The sequence below is a fragment of the Planococcus citri genome, chromosome 5 (assembly GCF_950023065.1).
Source record: "Planococcus citri chromosome 5, ihPlaCitr1.1, whole genome shotgun sequence".
NCBI lineage: Eukaryota > Metazoa > Arthropoda > Insecta > Hemiptera > Pseudococcidae > Planococcus > Planococcus citri.
Window position 1 is genome coordinate 12777144 of NC_088681.1, and position 17914 is coordinate 12795057.

Below are 17914 nucleotides of genomic sequence, written 5' to 3' on the forward strand. Positions count from 1 at the left end.
TGATAAATCACTTTTAACACTTTATTGAGCTTCTCTTAATGAACATACATTAACACACTAATAGGTAATACCCAGAGCTTTAATTACACACGCGTCCGTGCAGGTCTGCTCGAAAGGCTTGTTGTCCTAACGTCCATCCAGAGGAGCGATTACTCTAAGCGACCTGATACAACTGTGAAGCGGACATGACAGGCTGTTTCGGTTGTCCGCATTTCACAGAACTAATCCGCTAGATAGCACTGCACCGGCAGTGTTACCGACGACCGAGGGTATATATTCCCTGTTATAACGAGTACGTTGGGTCCTCATCTACCCTCTACAGCGGATTGTATGACTCTCAATCAAGAAGTTGAACTCAGCTTAACTGGTCAAAACCAATGACCTGAACTTAGTTCAGAATTTGAACTAGAGTCCTACAAGTGGCCCTTAGTCTTTTGGTAACTTATCACTGCCTGGGGATTTTCCATTTCTGGAGCTTTTCAAGGCTCCATTCAGCTCCTCCCAAGAAAATGGCTGATACTTGATCTGCTCATGGTTTTTTCGCTTCGACTTCATTGTCCAGATCACTTTATAGGTTCGCGTAGTATTCGACCATTTTTTTTGCAATCTGGTGTAATCTGAGGTGTTTCCAAAACATTTCCGAGTAGCACAATCTGTCAGCATTATCGACAGTCAGATTTATCGAAAATAAATTGTTAGTTTATCAATCAGATATTGTTACTATGATTAACAGATATTCTGCGTGTTATGCAAAATGAATAAAATTCAATATTCATTAAACAATCTAACTCCCCCCTTCCTTCAAAAGTCACAAATCTTATTAAACGTCATTGAAAGTGTAATAATTTTGGTCAAATGTCCGGAAAAGTAACAACATTGAACTTTAGTTGGGACTTATTTTGAAAAAAAAAAATTTCGGTCGAAAGTCACTTACCTAAATTTTGTTTTTGAACTATTTATTTTCAATCATGATTAATTTACATATGATTTGGAGGTCTGCAGTGATTTGCAAGTCTCTACTGATCTTACACAATTTCATACATAATTGCATTTCTGTTGTTGTAATATCCGGCATACATTTTACATTTTATCCCTCCATCTTGCCACCAGCTCATCATGTTCCAACCACAGAATTACCTCAAGACCGCCAATATTTTGTCCTTGCAAGGCAGGGTGGAGAAGTGATCAAAACATTTCATGATGTGGGATCGACTTGACTCCCAGTACCCTATCGTTGTCAAATCACTTTTCTTTGTTGATCTTTTTGATAAGGATCGTTATTTCTTGCGCGTAACCGTTTTACTCGAAAAAATAAGCTTTTTGAGAAAAAATTTATAAGAAGGAGAGCTGAAAATCCATCCCGACATAAAAAATTTTCCGAGCTTTGGGAACTTGGGAGCAATGGTGAAATTATATTTCTTTTTCAAAGCACTTGATTTAGGATTAAAAAGAGTTCATAAATAAATATGCACATACATAAATCTTTCTTTTTCAAAGCACTTGATTTAGGATTAAAAAGAGTTCATAAATAAATATGCACATACATAAATCTACAGATGAACTCGATAGGATGTAAACATGCAATATTTCTTAATCCAGATAAAATAAACATTAGTTATTCGAGTATACATTGAGAGTTCATCGTTCATCTCGAGCCAAAATACGGAAGTTATACACTCCATTATCGATACCACGAATCGATGGTATTTTGAAAATCTCATTTAAATCACATTATCAATTTCGTAATAAAGAGTTCTTGCCTCAAATACATATGTTTGAGACAAATTACTTTCGGTTACTATTTCACAGATCTACGAGTATGTATAGTTTGGTTTGAACATTATATCAAAAAGTAGTTGAATCATTTCTTCAAGACATGAATCCTTTCAACATTATTTGGATGTTTTTTTTTGCCTCCTATTGCAGTAGTCAAGTAAGTATTTTCGCATATTCATCCAAAGGTACCTACATATTTTTTATACTTAAACTTCTACTCCTTGCCTTTTTTCGACCTCCTCCATCAATCATACCTACAGTGATTGTTTTGAGTCCCTAAATCCAGCAGTCTGGTTTTTACTCAACATATAAAAATTTCTTTCAGGATGAACTCTCAAAATCCGCCACGAACATTGATTTTGAAAACACGACTCGATGCGATACGTATTTGTATAATCAAAGTCACGAAATAGCTTACACTTGGGCTATTCAAAATTTCAGTCTTTACGAAAAGGATAGCAATGGTCAGATTTTTTCACCCAAATTACACGCACCCACAGATAATAGATTGCTAAAAATTCGAAAAGTTGATTTGGGTAGGTAGCTGAAATTCACAGGTGGCTATCTCGAGTCGTTTCCTCAATTCACTCGAAACTAATTTCACCACACGAAAGCACGTTAAGATCTGATTTCGAATTATATTCATTGAAGTTTTCAAAGGTACAGAGTTGAAATTTTCGATTCAAAATCTGAAATTTCAATCAATTGACATCCAATTTATTCTGCGAATATTTCCATCTATGTACATTTATGTAAGTATTATTTTACCAGACCTTTTATCATTAAAAGTTCAAAAACTCATTAGGACAAAAAGTTTTCTGCAAATAAAAAGGGCCAAAATGATCAACAAAATACAGCTGAAAAAGAGCTGATTGCGTAAATGTTTTCAACTGGATCAACTTGATTATTCAACTAATTAAAAGTTGATACAGAGTCATTGCGAAATTACGGATGTTGAAGCCGATACCTAGATAAGTACAACGAGTGATAAGTATTTCAAAACTTCTCTCAAAGTACGTATAAGAATTCAAATAAAGAGTTCTTTACTCACGTCGTCTCTTCGGTTTTAATTTTAGTATTCATTAGGCAGACTTCAAGTTTACGATTCTGGTGAATATTTTTTGGTATTTTATATCAACTCGAAAAAAATAATAATTCTGATTTCCTTTTTTTTCCCCGTTGAAATAAACATGAACCCTTTTTACCTCACTTGGATGGTATTTTTCGCCCTCTATGGCAGAAGTCAAGTAAGCACATTTAACATTTATGTGTAGGTAGATACCTGTTTACTCGTGTATCTCGTAACTATCTTATTTAAAAAAATGTAAATTTCTTCCAGAGCGAACCCTTCGAGCCAATTTATACTAATTCCGAACATAGAATCCGATGCAATACGTATTCTCGAATTTACGAAATAAACTATGTATGGACGATTCATCACTTCAGTCGTCACGAGGCAATCAATACTAGTGAAATTTTATCACCCAAGTTACATTCGCCACAAACCGCTGAATACGAGTGGGATATCGAAATTGAACCAAACAACATTGATGAGGGAAATGAAACGATCGCTCTGAATGTTTATTTATCCGGCAGAAGCATAATTGAAAAAGCAGTAGCAAACTTCAGTATTTCAATCATAAATCACAAAGAAGAAATGTTATTCTTCAACCAAATGACATCGAAATCATTTGTAGCCGGAGAGAGTTGGGGATGGACGGACTATTGCAACAAAGATGATTTCTTCAGGCGTCATTTACTGCAAAATGACACATTAACACTATTAATCGACATAAAATGGCTTTCTCAACCGTGTAATAACGTTTCCCACGAACGCAGAATTCCATCACCGACCCCCAAACACGAAACTACCACTATCCGACTCAATCATTCAGAACTTTTTGAATTGCCGCAAGAAAATCCGAAATTCGCATATGTACGAGTACTTACAACGAATGATATCAACTTTCAATGGATGCTCGAAACTCTGAAACACACTGACGTAGTATTTACAACGAATGGCAGCAATTATCCAGCTCATAAGGCTATTTTAGCAGCACGCAGTCCAATTTTCGCCGCCATGTTTCAACGTGAAGATATGGAAAATGGAAAAAATAAAACCATTCGAATAAACGTCACACAAATGAATGAAGAAGTACTGCGAGCTATGCTACAATACATTTATACCGGAAAGTGTGAAAATTTAGCCACACTAGCGGGTGAATTATTTGTGGCTGCTGCTGAATATGGTTTGGACGAATTGAGGAAAATTTGCGAGCAAACACTTTGCGAGGCTTTGTCGTCAGAGAAAGCAGAAGACATGTTTGTATTCGCCAAAAAACACCATGCCAACGAATTGAAATCCAAAGCTGCGCAATTCATAGCACACAGATCTGTTCAAAAGTTGAATACAACAGGCTAGGAGTTGAACGGCTCAGATGGTCAACATGAGTTCGCCAAATGCTTGATAAATTATACCGCAAACATCCACGTAAAAATCAATCAACTTGCATTTAAATACTATTGATTACCATGTACATAAATCTGTGAATTTGTGCCTGATTTTCAAATAGTCGGGGAGCCTGTATAAGGATGACCTACACCCCTGCCGATCCTCCGAGGCAACTTTTTTCAAAGGGGAAGTCCTAAAGAAAATTTCTAGCCCTTGTCCTCAAAAAAAAAGTGGCCCAACTTACAAAATGGCGGCCATTTTGATTGACAGGTCAGCCGAAATCGCAGATTTTGCGTTCCAAAGTAGGACATGCAAGAAATGTTTTAAACGGTACAAACGTAGATCGAAAGATCAGGCAAAAATTGATCACCTGTCAAAATTTCAAGAGATAAAGTGCATTTTTCGATTTTTGGTGAATTTTTGAAAATCAAATTTAGGCCAAAAATAAGGGGGAAAATCAAAATGTTACCAAATTGACCAAAAAAGCTGAAATTTGGGATATACCCTATTTTCGACATGCCAAATCGATTGGAAACGGTTTCAACCCGTTTTGAGCAGTTCTGGAGCCTCCAGCAGATTTTTGAAACTCGAAATTCCTACAAAGTTTCATCAAACGGAGATGTAAAGACGAAATTTGCTCTGCAAACTAATTTCAATACGCTACGAAGTCAACTGCAGGTGGGGAGCCTTCAGCGACTTTTTGAAAATTACTGGAGCCTCCAGTAAATTTTTGAAACTTGAAACGTCCCCGAGATTTCATAAAACGGAGATGAAAAGCCAAAATTCACTCCGCACTCCAAGTTTGACACCCTGTGAAGACGACTTCAGGTGGGTTCAAGTCATTTCGGAGCCTCCAGCGACTTTTTTAAAATTCTTGGAGCCTTTAGCAGATTTTTGAAACTTGAAAATTTCATCATTTCCTCAAAACCTTGAGCACCCATACATATCTCCCCTGCAAATGTACTCAAAAGGAATAACCTAGTGATTCTGCTCAACCAGGTCGACTGCAGTGTTGATTTTAGAATTTTTTTTACAAACTTTTCAAATCGTACCAATCTGTGCGCAGAAGTAGGGTCATTCTTTTGTCAAATTAGTACGTTTTGGGTCGAGATAACTCCTCCCTTACTCGATTCTTCTGACGAGACATTCTTCTTCAGCAAAATACACATAAAATGTTCATTTTTACTTACACGTTTCGAGTTCTTCTGATTATCAAGAATTCAAGATATAAATTTGCACTCACCTGGAACAAAAAAAAAACAAAAAAACAGAAAATTACATTATGGATTAATCGAATGAAATTCAAATCGTACAGAATAAACTACATATCATCATAGGCATTTTAAAAAGTTATTAGAAAACAAATTGGTGAAACAATAAATTTGAATAAAAATCAAAACTCCCAAAAATTGATCAACATTTTGAGCTTTTACCCATCAATTCCAGGAAGTTCAAAGTGATCTGAAAATCAGGCATTAAAATGGAACTTTAATATCACCAAACTTTGATCTGTGATTTTTGGACCTTTTTCTCGACCATGTTCGGTTCCAGAAAAAAAAAATTAAAAAATAATTTTCAAAGACGGTCAATCACGAGCGATTTTTCAACACATTTAGGAAGGTCCAAACTATTCAGAAAGTGCCAAAAATTAGCGTAAATGTAAGAAATATAACATTTCGAAATACTCGTATTTGCAAAAGGTAAGATTTTTGCCAACTCATAACTAGTAGCGTTGTTGTCATTTTCAAAACTTCAAAACCCATTTTGGAAGTAAAAAAAGTTGGGAAAAATAAAAGATCATTTGTACTGAGGATCTTCACTTACATATCAAACTTCGTACCAAGTATGTTTGACCCAAAAATTTTCAAAATGAAGCTATAAATAAATAATACGAATTTTCAAAAATTTGGCCAATATGATCGTAAAAAAAATATGTCTTCGATACCTACCGCATAGTGACCATCTGTTTGTTTTTCAACGATCATTTTTCTGAAAATTCTGAAAATTTGAAAACCCCCGATTGGCTCAAGACAAATAAGAGCAAAAAAAATTTGTGATTTAAAAATTTTTTTCTGCATTTTTTATGAAGCATTATGGCAAAAAACGCTAAAAAATATTATTTTCGACATGAGAATCGGTAAGTGCCTCTGTAAAAAGTCACTACACCGAGTGACCGAAAAATAAGCGCTACTGAATTTTTTCTCGAGAAAAGATTGCTAACCCATCAGAATGTGAACCTAAACACAGCGTATTTTTAAAATTTGGATCAATAAACATCTACATGTCCATTCGAATAGATTCTGGGTTGAGCAACAAGCCAAAATAAGCCAGTTAACGCTCAATTACAAACATTCGATTAGTACCTATTTCAAAACCCCACAACTCAAATCATTTAATTAGTACTGTAGAATTTTTAAAAATTTCATTATACGTCCGTTAAAAAAAAAATTGAGTATTTTGTTTCATCTATAAAGAACTGTGTATTGAACTCAATACTTTTGTGTGCATTTGAATTTTTTTGTTAGGTATCATACAATAATTTTTCCAAGGAACCTGATTATTATTTTTTGAACCATTGAAATCAGCCAACATGAATATTTTCTACATCACCTGGATGGTACTGTTCGCTTCCTATCGCAGCACTCAGGTATATATCATCATCAATTATTTAAATTCATTAATTTACAAGCGAACCTCACGAGTTACTCCCCTCCAATTTGACCGATGACGGGGTTTTTGGCCAGAGCATGGCCTGAAATCCCATAACCCAAAATTTCTTTCAGTATCATGTACCTCTACACCTATTCTATACATCCTTGATCCTACCTCTGAAAAAATCCAATGTTTTCAGGCAATGCACGATTCAAATACGAATTCTGAAAATGTGGTTCGATACGATACGTATTCGCACACGCCAGTTCGCGAATTAAAGTACATTTGGGCGATTCATAATTTCAGTGACCACGAGAAACTTAAAACTAATGAGATTTTATCGCCTCAGTTAAGTGCACCTGAAACTTCCCACGAATGGTACATAAAAATTACACCTCTTAGTACCGATAGCAAAGACGAAACGATCTCCGTGGATGTATATCTATGTGACGGCCGTTTAACTAAGGAGGCATCCGCAAAATACGCAATTTCAATAATAAATAACCAAAAAGAATTGTTATGGTCCAGAAACAGTACCGAATTTATGAAATTCCAAACCGGATTTGGGCCTGGTTATCGTATTAATCACGGTTGGCAGGATTTCTGCAAGAAAAACGATTTCTTTAGAAATCAACTACTGCAAAACGACACGTTATTGTTGTTAATTCACATAACATTGTTTTCGGAATCATCTCCCACATATTACAGTTCACAACAAACTGATGAAAATTTGCTGCGGTGCGATACGTATCTGCAGAAGGAAATTCACGAGAAGAAATATATTTGGGCTATTCATAATTTCAGTGTTCTCGAGGCCGATGCAATGCGAAAGGTTGAATCGTTCTGTTTCAAACCACCAACAACTAAGCGTTACCTATGGTGGGTTCACATTTTTCCCAATGGCATTGATGATGGGAAGGAAACGATCTCTTTGAAAACACTACTGGGCTGTTTACTCGGAGCCTACATAATCGGTATAGAGTCGGCAGAAATCAATGTTTCAGCGATAAATGATAAAAAGGAGGCAATAATTTCTGCTAGTACTACGTTTGAAAGAACACGCTGTTACGAAAAAGTGTGGCCGCATTTCTGCACGAAAGATGATTTTTTCAGAACTCGAGTTCTACAAAATGACACATTAACATTGTCCGCCAGCTTGAAATGGACTTTTCCTCACACCCATGTTATATCCAATCGGTATAAAGCATATTCGCCGAGACCCTCACTTAAGACTACTGCAATCGAGTCCACCATTTCTGAAAACTATGAATCGATGCTCGAAAATCCGGAACTGGCAGATGTCATATTCGCACTTAATGGCAGCACCTACCCAGCTCACAGATTCATTTTAGCTGCACGTAGCCCAGTTTTCGCCACCATGCTTAAACGTAAGCATATGAAAAATGGAAAAATTCGTATAATTCGTGTCAACGTCACACACATGAACGAACAAGTACTACGAGCAATGCTGCGATACATTTATACGGGGAAGTGTGAAAATTCGAGTAAACTAGCCGACAAATTATTCGATGTTGCTGTTAAATATGGTTTGGACGGATTGAGAGAAATTTGCGAGGAAGAGCTCATCCGAATTTGGTGGACTGACTATGAGAAACAAAGGAAGATATTGGATTTTCCTCCGAAACAAATTCAGCAAATGTGACGAAATCCGTACCTAACGAACACATCTGCTCATGAAACACTTGAACACAACGTCGTGAATGAAAATCACGATTTTCTCAAACCTTCAGCATATCGATAAATAATTCACCGAAGTCTCAGTTGCCACATACCTACCCAAATCACGTACAAACAATGCGAATACGGTTAGAAAATCAGTCCATTTACTTATACATCAAATAGAATTCAATTTTTTTCTTTTGTTGAAAAATTATGTCCTTCAAAATAGATTGGAATTTATTCTCGATGGAAAAATTTCAGCATAACGGACAAAAATCCATTAAAAATTAAACTAAACCCAAAAAGCCACCAAAAAATTCCCATAATGGAGCAACTTTCCTCTCTAATCATAATGGGAAAAATCACATTTTTGTTGAAAAAATCCATTCAAAATCAAAGAAGGTTGTGGAGGGAGATATATTCGGAAAAACCCAAAAACTACCATAAAATAGAAAATTAAATTTTTGATTTTGAAGTTTTTGATTTTTCACCAAGAATTCAAAGATGGAAATTTTTGAATCTTGATTTCTTTGAAGATAAGAAAATATAGACTAATTCAAATCCTGTTTGGCCATCTGGATATCGGATTCATGCACTCTCGTTCTGTTGGAAAAATTGTGATGGAAATATTGGTGATGTCAAAATTGATATCTCTCGCGATTCTATAACTAGCTCATCAAGATCTCAGGATCGGACGAATCGCGGATGTCAAATGGGTTCCCTCCCCAATATTTACATATTTATACTTAATACGTGGGGTTAAAGTTGGATTAATTGAAGCTTGAGCTAAGATATGATTGAACTTTCGACGGAATGATATATTTATGGTAAAGTTGGAAATATTCATTGAATTCTCAAAGTCACGAAAGTTGAATAAAAGTCCAAGACAAATTCACATTTAGGACATTTATTCTTATACTTAAGGGATAAAACAAAGACATAATTATATAAAGGATCGCAACCCTGGGGAATTTTGGGAATACTTAAACTAGGAGCAACAAAAAAGAAAATAAGTATTAAAAAAAGAAAAAAGAAAGGAAGACACCCTGAGCAATGCGTCTGAGCTTAAAACTAAAATGCACGTCCTGAGCAATACCCCATTTTCAAACAAAAAAGAAAATAAAGAAAGACAATGTGAGCCAAGGTCCTGAAACTTAAATCTAAAGTTGGAATGTGAACTAAGGCAACTTGTTATTAAAACCTATCTGTGTGCATTTCAAAGAGTGATCCGAGACAGCTGAAGATTCACTCTTTGACTATATATACATGGACTGCTATCTCCTATTGTTGTTGAACGGGAATCGTGAAGCCAAAGCAATAGAGGTACTTAATCAGGACATGGGCTCTGAGCATGCGCGAGATTTCGTTGCAACAAGCAGTGCGGTTGTTGGAACGTAGGAGGGTGTCCGTCGCTGGTGATTGGAAGGTGTGAGCACGGTTCGGATTCCTTTGCGCGCAGGAAAATTCCCAATGCTCCCGATTAAGTACCTCTATTACTTCGGCTTCATCTGCGACAATGAAGATAGCAGTCCATGTATATATAGTCAAAGGATTCACTAATTGACCCATAGGGACTTTACTTGAGAAACGATGTCATCGCAGATGATGACAAAGTCCGAGGCTGCAGACGCCAAAATTCATCAAAGTCCAATAAATCACGAACTGAGTGAAGCTAAAGCTGGAAACAGTAGGAACTATAGTTGGAAATATTGAGCTAAAGATGGATTTATTGGTCTCTTCTGGCGAATGGGCTGGATCTGGCGAATGGGCTCCAGCCCATTCGTAACGGAAACATATTAGCAAAATTTACCAAAAATGTCGACCACGCCCCCTCCACAAAAAAAATTAAATAATTGGCCAACTCTCTTCTTTCCAATGGCAAGAATTCAAGATTTTTTTTTAAAACTCACCATCAAAATAGAGAAAATCTCAAAAAACACACAAAAATCTTCCATTCCAAAAAAATGCCAAAGTCAAATTATTGATCAGTTTTTGTCTTCAAAGACAATAAAAAATTTTAATGTAAAAAAAAATTTACCAAAAAACCTTAATCCATACAAAACATTACATTTTGTTTCACACTCGTCATGCATGATTTATCCACTATTCAATTATTTTTTAGCAACTTTATCAACTAAAAAATGGCAATTCAATTAAAAACTGTTGATCTAAAAACACACTCGAGAAGTTCGCCTGAAAATAGCACAAATGTCGATAAACATATCAAACAGATCGAGAGTAAAGCATAACTCGATTTACACAGCTGCTCAAATTGATTTCGATACCTTCTGGAGAAATTTTAAAACTCCGGAGAGATCATAAACTTAGGGGGGGGGGGGGGGCTCCAGGAATGGAACGAGACAGATGTAGATGATCGTGCAAAGAGCCTTTATAGGTTATGTTATAAACGTAAGATGGTGAAATTTAATATGCATACTCTCTTCAAACTGAACAAAATTCAACAAAAAAAGTTTATTTTGATGAAAAACCATCTCATACCCCCCCCCCCTCCACCCACCACCAAACTATGTAAAATCACCGTACCTAAGTGCTCAAAAATTCAATATTTTTCATCTTCGGAGAGAATCGACCAAATCTTTTCAAAATTCTCATGGAAAATAGTCAATATATGTATACCTGCTTAGGTGTGTACGTTACATTTTTATCAAAAAAAAAAAAAAAATACAATTCGGAGTTATTGTTTTTTGAAGGGGGAAGTGGGGAGAACCGTTGGAAATTTCAAAATTTTGTAGGAAAAAAAAATGGAAAAAGAGCAGATTACGAAATTGAAAAAAGGCATAATTATGATGTAGGTAAATATTTTTTGCAAAGCTCAAAAATCGTTGCAACAAGCTCAATAAAATTAAAAATGTATTTAAAAAATGCAATTTTAGTAGTTTTTTGCTATATTTAGACCTTCAAAGTGTATATTTTCGAAAAAAAAACTTTTAATTTTGAATTATGACCAATTGCATCGTATTAGGTAGGTAAGGTACATAATAATAAACTCTAGGATGGATCATTATGTGTGAAAATTATTCTCCCAATTTTTTTAGATTTCATTCCCATTGTTTATTTCTGGTCAACTCTCTTTCCAGGAAATACCCCCCCCCCATCGGTACTAAAAATACTCATTAGTAGCCTTTTGTAAATGCAAAGCTCCCAAAAATTAAAAAAATTGACAAAAAAATCAAAAATTTAAATCAGTAAGTGAACACGATTTGAAATTTTTTTATTACATGGGCAAATCGGTTCTAAAATCAAACTCTTTTTTCAGCTAATTTTTGAAATGTCCACTCCCCTTCCCTCAAAAAACACCTCTAAATATGGAATTTTCGTTGAAAAAAATTCCAAACATATCTATACGCACCTACTTATAGCGATTATTTCATGTTGGAGATTCAAAAATTTCGGACTTCATCGTTGAAGATAGAAAAGGTTGAATTTAGAACACATAGGTAAGACCATATCACTGGGGCAGGGGTGGGGGACGACTCAGAAATTTTTTAGCATGCTTTTACATCTAAATTAACTTTTTGTGTAAGTTTCTTTCAATTTGAACAGAGTGTATATTTCACCATCTTCGTTAATGTCTCTTTCAAAATTTCCAAACGAACAGAAATTTTTTCATTTTTTGAAGTTTTCTCCTAGAGTAGGCAACTGTTTGGCAATAAAAAAAAAACAGACTTCGGGTACTAGCCTTCTTTGAAATCAGATCAAATGTCAATAAGCTAAGTCACCACTCAATTTACAACCATCCAAATTAATTTCGCTGTATTCTGAACAAATTCTAACATTCTAGAAAAATCGAAAATTGCGCAAAAGGCTCCAGAAATCCAGAATGGACAGAAATAGTGAAACTCAATTTGGAAAAGTCGATATTACGTTCAGTATTAAAACTGAACAGGTACCTACACTTTTTTTTTCAATAATAAATGGTCAAACTATGGTCAATTTTGAGTTTTCAGAAATTTGCTAAAAAATTCGAAAAAGTGATTCGAGTAATAGCTGAAATTCAGAGGTGGCTACTCGAGTCGTTTTCTGAATTCACTCAAAACTAATTTCACGTACCGCACGAAACCACATCTAGATCTGATTTCGAATTACATAAGTATAAATTGAAGTTTTCAAAGCTAGGGAATTGAAATTTTCGATTCAAAACAACAGATTTCAATCAATCGACACCCAATTCATCCTGCAAAAGCACCCATCTATGTACAGTACATAAGTATTATTATTTCACCAGACCTTTTATCATGAAGTTTGAAAATTCATTTGGACGAAAAGTTTTCTGCAAATGAAAGGGGCCAAAATGATCACAAATACAGCTGAAAAAGATGAGCTAATTATGTAGAATATCTTCAACTGGATCAACTTATTCAATTAATTAAAAGTTGATACGGAGACATTGCGAAATTACGGAAGTTGAAGCTTATTAATTACAACGAGTGATATTTCAAAACTTCACTTCAGTTTTAATTTCAGTAATCGTTTAATAGACTTCAAGTTTACAATTCTGGTAAATACCTAACTGATATTTTCAGGTAAGTAAATGCCCACTTGAAAAAAATTAAAATATTCTGATTTCCTTTTTTCCCTCGTTGAAACAAACATGAATCATTTCTACCTTACTTGGATGGTATTTTTCGCACTCTTTTGCAGTAGTCAAGTAAGTACCTAGAACCTACATTCGACATTTTTATGCAGGTACCTGTTTGTACATAGTATATCAACGGAGACGCGAGCTCCATTACTTTATGAACTACACAGTGTCTTAGGTAGGCCTATTTTATGTGGAAATGTATATTTCTTACAGAGTGAACCCTTGGAGCCTATTTTAAATGCAAATTCTGGACATAGAATCCGATGCCATACGTATTCTCAAGTTGAAGAAATAAACTATATATGGACGATTCATCAGTTCAGTCGACACGAGGCATTCAACACTACTAAGATTTTATCGCCCAAGTTACATTCGCCACAAACTGACAGATACGAGTGGGACATCAGGATTATACCTAACTACATTCATGAGGGAAATAAAACGATCGCTCTATATGTTTATTTATCCGGCGGAAGCATAATCCGAGAAGCAGTAGCAGACTTCAATATTTCAATAATAAATCACAAGGAAGAAATATTATTCAACCAAGCGACATCGCACTCATTTTCAGCCGGAAACGGTTGGGGATGGCATAACTACTGCAACAAAGATGATTTCTTCAGGCGTCATTTACTGCAAAATGATACACTAACACTGTTGATCGAAATTAAATGGCTTTGTCAACTTCATAATAACGTTTCCCACGAATACAAAATTCCTTCGCCGACTCCCATACACGAAACTACCACTATCCGACTCAACCACTCGGGCACTTTTGAATCGCCGCAAGAAAATTCGAAATTCCCTGACCTTGCATTTACAACGAATAATAGCAATTTTCAATCGATGCTCGAAACTCTGAAACACTCTGACGTCGTCTTCACAACGAATGGCAGAAATTATCCAGCTCATAAAGCTATTTTAGCCGCACGCAGTCCAATTTTCGCCGCCATGTTTCAACGTAAAGATACGAAAAATGGAAAAAATAAAACGATTCGAATAAACGTTAAACAAATGAATGAAGAAGTACTCCGTGCTATGCTACAATATATTTATACCGGAAAGTGTGAAAATTTAGCCAAACTGGCGGATGAATTGTTTGTGGCTGCTTCCAAATATGGTTTGGACGACTTGAGAAAAATTTGCGAGCAAAGACTTTGTGAGACTTTGTCGGCAGAGGAGGCAGAAGATATGTTTGTATTTGCCAAAAAACACAATGCCAACGAATTGAAGTTCAAAGCTTCCCAATTTATAGCAAACAGATTTGTTCATAAGTTGAATACAACGGGCTAGGAAGTAGGAATTGAATGGCTCAGATTTCATTACTATTAATTAACTAGTACGTAAGTACGTAATTCTGTTAATTTATACCTCATTTTCAAAATGTATTAAATACCTATGTAAATATGATTTATCACTATTCTGATCAATGATTTCGTTGGATTATTAGAGACACGTTTAGGTACTTCATTCAATCAATACGCATATTTAAATTAGCTACATACAAGCCTCATCATACCAATTCGTAGTTTTGATGTTTGCACCCCCTCCCGATCATCCGGGACAACTTTTTTCTTAATAGGGGGCATCCTAAGTAACATTTAAAGCAAACTTGCCTTTAAAAAAGTTGGCCTTACTAAAAAAAAATGGCAGCCATTCTGATCGACTGGAGACATTCTTCTTCAACAAAATACACATAAAATATTCATTTTTACTTACATGTTTCGAGTTCTTCTGATTATCAAGCTACATATAAATATTTGCACTCACCTGGAACAAAAAGAAACAAAAAATTACATTATGGATTAATCGAATGAAGTTCAACTCGTACAGAATAAACTGCATATCATCATAGTCGTTTAAAAAAGTTATTAGAAAACAAGTTGGTGAAACAATAAATTTGAATAAAAATCATAACTCCCAAAAATTGATCAACTTTTTGAACTTTTACCCATCAAGGCAAAACTTGTACAATTCCAGGAATTTCAAAGCGATCTGAAAATCAGGCATTAAAATGGAACTTTAATAGCACCGAACTATGATCTGTGCTTTTTGGACATTTTCTCGAGATCTCGACCATGTTCAGTTATAGAAAAAAAAATTTCAAAAACGGTCAATCACGAGCGGTTATTCAACATTTAGGAAGGTCCTTACTACTCGAAAAGTGCCAAAAATTAGCATAAATGTAAGAAATATGTATAACATTTCAAAATGTTTGCAAAAGGTAAGATTTTACAGAGATTTCTATATCTACTACTTTCAATTTCATGCTTTCGTGCTTCCTAGGTCAAATTCTCGCCTTTTTCGTGGCAACAGACACTCTGCAAATGTACCAGGGTTTCGTTCAAATCAAGAGTGTCAGTTTGAAAAGTGTAAGGAGCAGATATGCCCTGACTCCCTAGAGAGGTAGTACGATAACCTCTCGTCGGAGTTCATACCACAACCCCTCTTTTGACAAAGTTATAACGTACTTCTCCCATACATCAGGGGGCCCAAGGTAACGTGTACGATTATCATTGACTTTTTAGATATGGACTGCTAGCGGCCCATAAGCTTAACATACGGCTATTGTCTTGAACATAGTAAGTCGCGGGTTGCAATCTGCGCATGCGCCAGCTCTGTTATGAGGTACGGTTACAGGGAGGTGTGGGGTGGGAGGTATGACGTCGTCACCTGGTACTACTTCATTTTTCAGATTCCAGCATGCGCAGAAGCCAAACCGCGACTAACTGATGAACTATGTTCAAGACCATTGGCTTATTTACCGCTAGCAGTCCATATCTAAAAAGTCAATGACGATTATACCCGAGCACAGGTCGTTTCAAGCTCAGACAAACTATCCTTGAACTTTGCCCATATAACCCAGCGCACAGAGAAAAACCTTGTCAGGCATCGTACCCAAATTTTTCTAAAAAAAAATTGACTTTAGTGACTTTCATCAGTGAAAAAAGTGACCAATTTTTTTTTCAATTCCAGCGTTCAGGAGAGCAAAAAATCGAAAAACAAAAGCAAAAAAACGTTCAATATCTCACCTAAAAACTATTACTTTATTCTCCCGCATGTCCACACTGGAAAATCCGTTTAAAAAAAATTGTGAGCGTCGAGTGTTCATTTTTTTATTTTTAAAATTTTTAGAATTTGAATGATGTTTTTTTGAAGGAAGTTGATTTTGAAAATGAAAAAAGACAGGCCTAATTGAAAGCGAAAGCTCTTGAAAATTCGTATTTTGAGAGGCATAAAAACGATGTTTTTTTGTGAGAAGTTTATTTTTTGGCTTTAGAACTTGATTTTAAGAAATACATAGTATATTACAATACAAGCACCATGCTCACTCCGTGCTTGCATTGTAAGATATTTTTCATTACTGATATCATGAAATTGCGTTTTCCTACTCCTGCGTTGACGCACAAAAGCAGCTCTTTTATTGGCAACGCGAGAAGTATTATTCCGTGCGTTTACGAGGACTGAAATTAACTTGAAGTGCGCATGCGCGTACGGTGCTGAAAACACGTTTTCATGATATCACGTAATGAAAAATAAATTTCCATCTTTATTTTAAAAAAGAGAAGAAAACAAGCCCGAGCGAAGCGAGGGCAAAAGCTTTCAAAAATTGATGTTTCAAAAAGTAAAAATTTGTGTTTTTAAAATTTTGAAAATGTTTATCTAATAAAGAAAATTCGCATAAAATCCTTTGAAGATGAATTTAAAGAAAGATAATTTGGATGAAAAACGATTTTTTTGTTTAAAAAACGAAAAAAAATCAAAAAAGTGACTTTTTTAGAAGAAAAGTGACCAATAGTGACTTTTTGATGAAAAAAATAAGCAAAAGTGACTTTTTGAGAAAAAAGTGACCAAGTCACTATTGGTTAAAGGGACCTCGAATTTTTTTAATGCAACTCTATACCCACAGTCCCACATTGTTTATTCCTCACAGCTTTCACTGCCTTCATCATCGACAAAAAATAATAACTGTACATATATACAAGAATGCCTGAGTTTTTTCAGAACTTTGAGCTGCCAGCTACTCTCACCTCTAAAGTACATCTGTATAAATTTCACACATCATTCGTAATTAATTTGGATAGTAAAATTTCTGTATGAGAATGTTGTGACCAATCTTGTGGAAGAGGAAGCTGCATCATCATACAGAAATTTCACTATCCGAATGAATTACGAATGAAATGAGAAATTTATGCAGATGTGCTTTAGAGGTGAGAGTAGCTGGCAGCTCAAAGTTCTGAAAAAGCTCAAGCATTCTTGCATATACAGTTATTATTTTTCGTAACTAATCATGATTCTCTTACAATTGGCCTAATGTATTTGTCGAGTAAATGGCATCATTATACCAAAATTACACGCTATCCAAATCAATATTCAATTAGGAATGAATTGTGAAATTTATTCATTTGTGCTTTAGAGGTAGGTATGAGAAGCTGACAGCTGAAAGTTCTGAAAAAGCTCAGGCATTCTTGTATATACTTATTGTTATTATTTTTTGTAACTAATCATGATTCCGGTTGAGTAACCTGCATCATCGTACAAAAATTTCACTTTACTCAAATTACAAATGATGCGTGAGATTTATTCTGATGAGCTTTAGATATTTGTGCAACTAAAAGTAAAAAGTCCTGAAAAAGTTGAGGCATGCTTGTATACACATTTTATAATTGTTGTACTTTTTACTTCAAGTAAAGTGTATTCTCATATGCGGTACTTGATGTGCTTGTGTCTCATGTTTTAGCCACTTTTAT

At 35.2% G+C, this 17914-nt stretch overlaps 2 protein-coding genes and 1 long non-coding RNA gene across 4 annotated transcripts in view; 2 read left to right on the forward strand and 1 right to left on the reverse strand.

Moving 5' to 3' along the window:
* Positions 1-17914, reverse strand: part of LOC135849375 (uncharacterized) — a 498164-nt gene that overhangs the window by 236487 nt on the left and 243763 nt on the right. The window lies entirely within an intron of this gene.
* LOC135848116 (speckle-type POZ protein-like) lies at positions 1785-4331 on the forward strand. 2 transcript variants are annotated; one of them, XM_065367906.1, is made up of 3 exons: positions 1785-1933; positions 2102-3023; positions 3116-4331. In XM_065367906.1, exons 2-3 carry the CDS (start codon positions 2967-2969, stop codon positions 4196-4198), a joined length of 1140 nt encoding a protein of 379 aa, XP_065223978.1. In that variant the 5' UTR covers positions 1785-1933; positions 2102-2966; the 3' UTR covers positions 4199-4331. The 2 variants fall into 2 exon arrangements, with proteins under 2 accessions (XP_065223978.1, XP_065223979.1); XM_065367907.1 differs by lacking the exon at positions 2102-3023 and having other exon boundaries at positions 1791-1933.
* Positions 13008-14567, forward strand: LOC135848851 (speckle-type POZ protein B-like). Its single transcript, XM_065368915.1, has 2 exons — positions 13008-13229; positions 13377-14567. The coding sequence occupies exons 1-2, from the start codon at positions 13173-13175 to the stop codon at positions 14454-14456; spliced, it is 1137 nt and encodes a 378-aa protein (XP_065224987.1). The 5' UTR covers positions 13008-13172; the 3' UTR covers positions 14457-14567.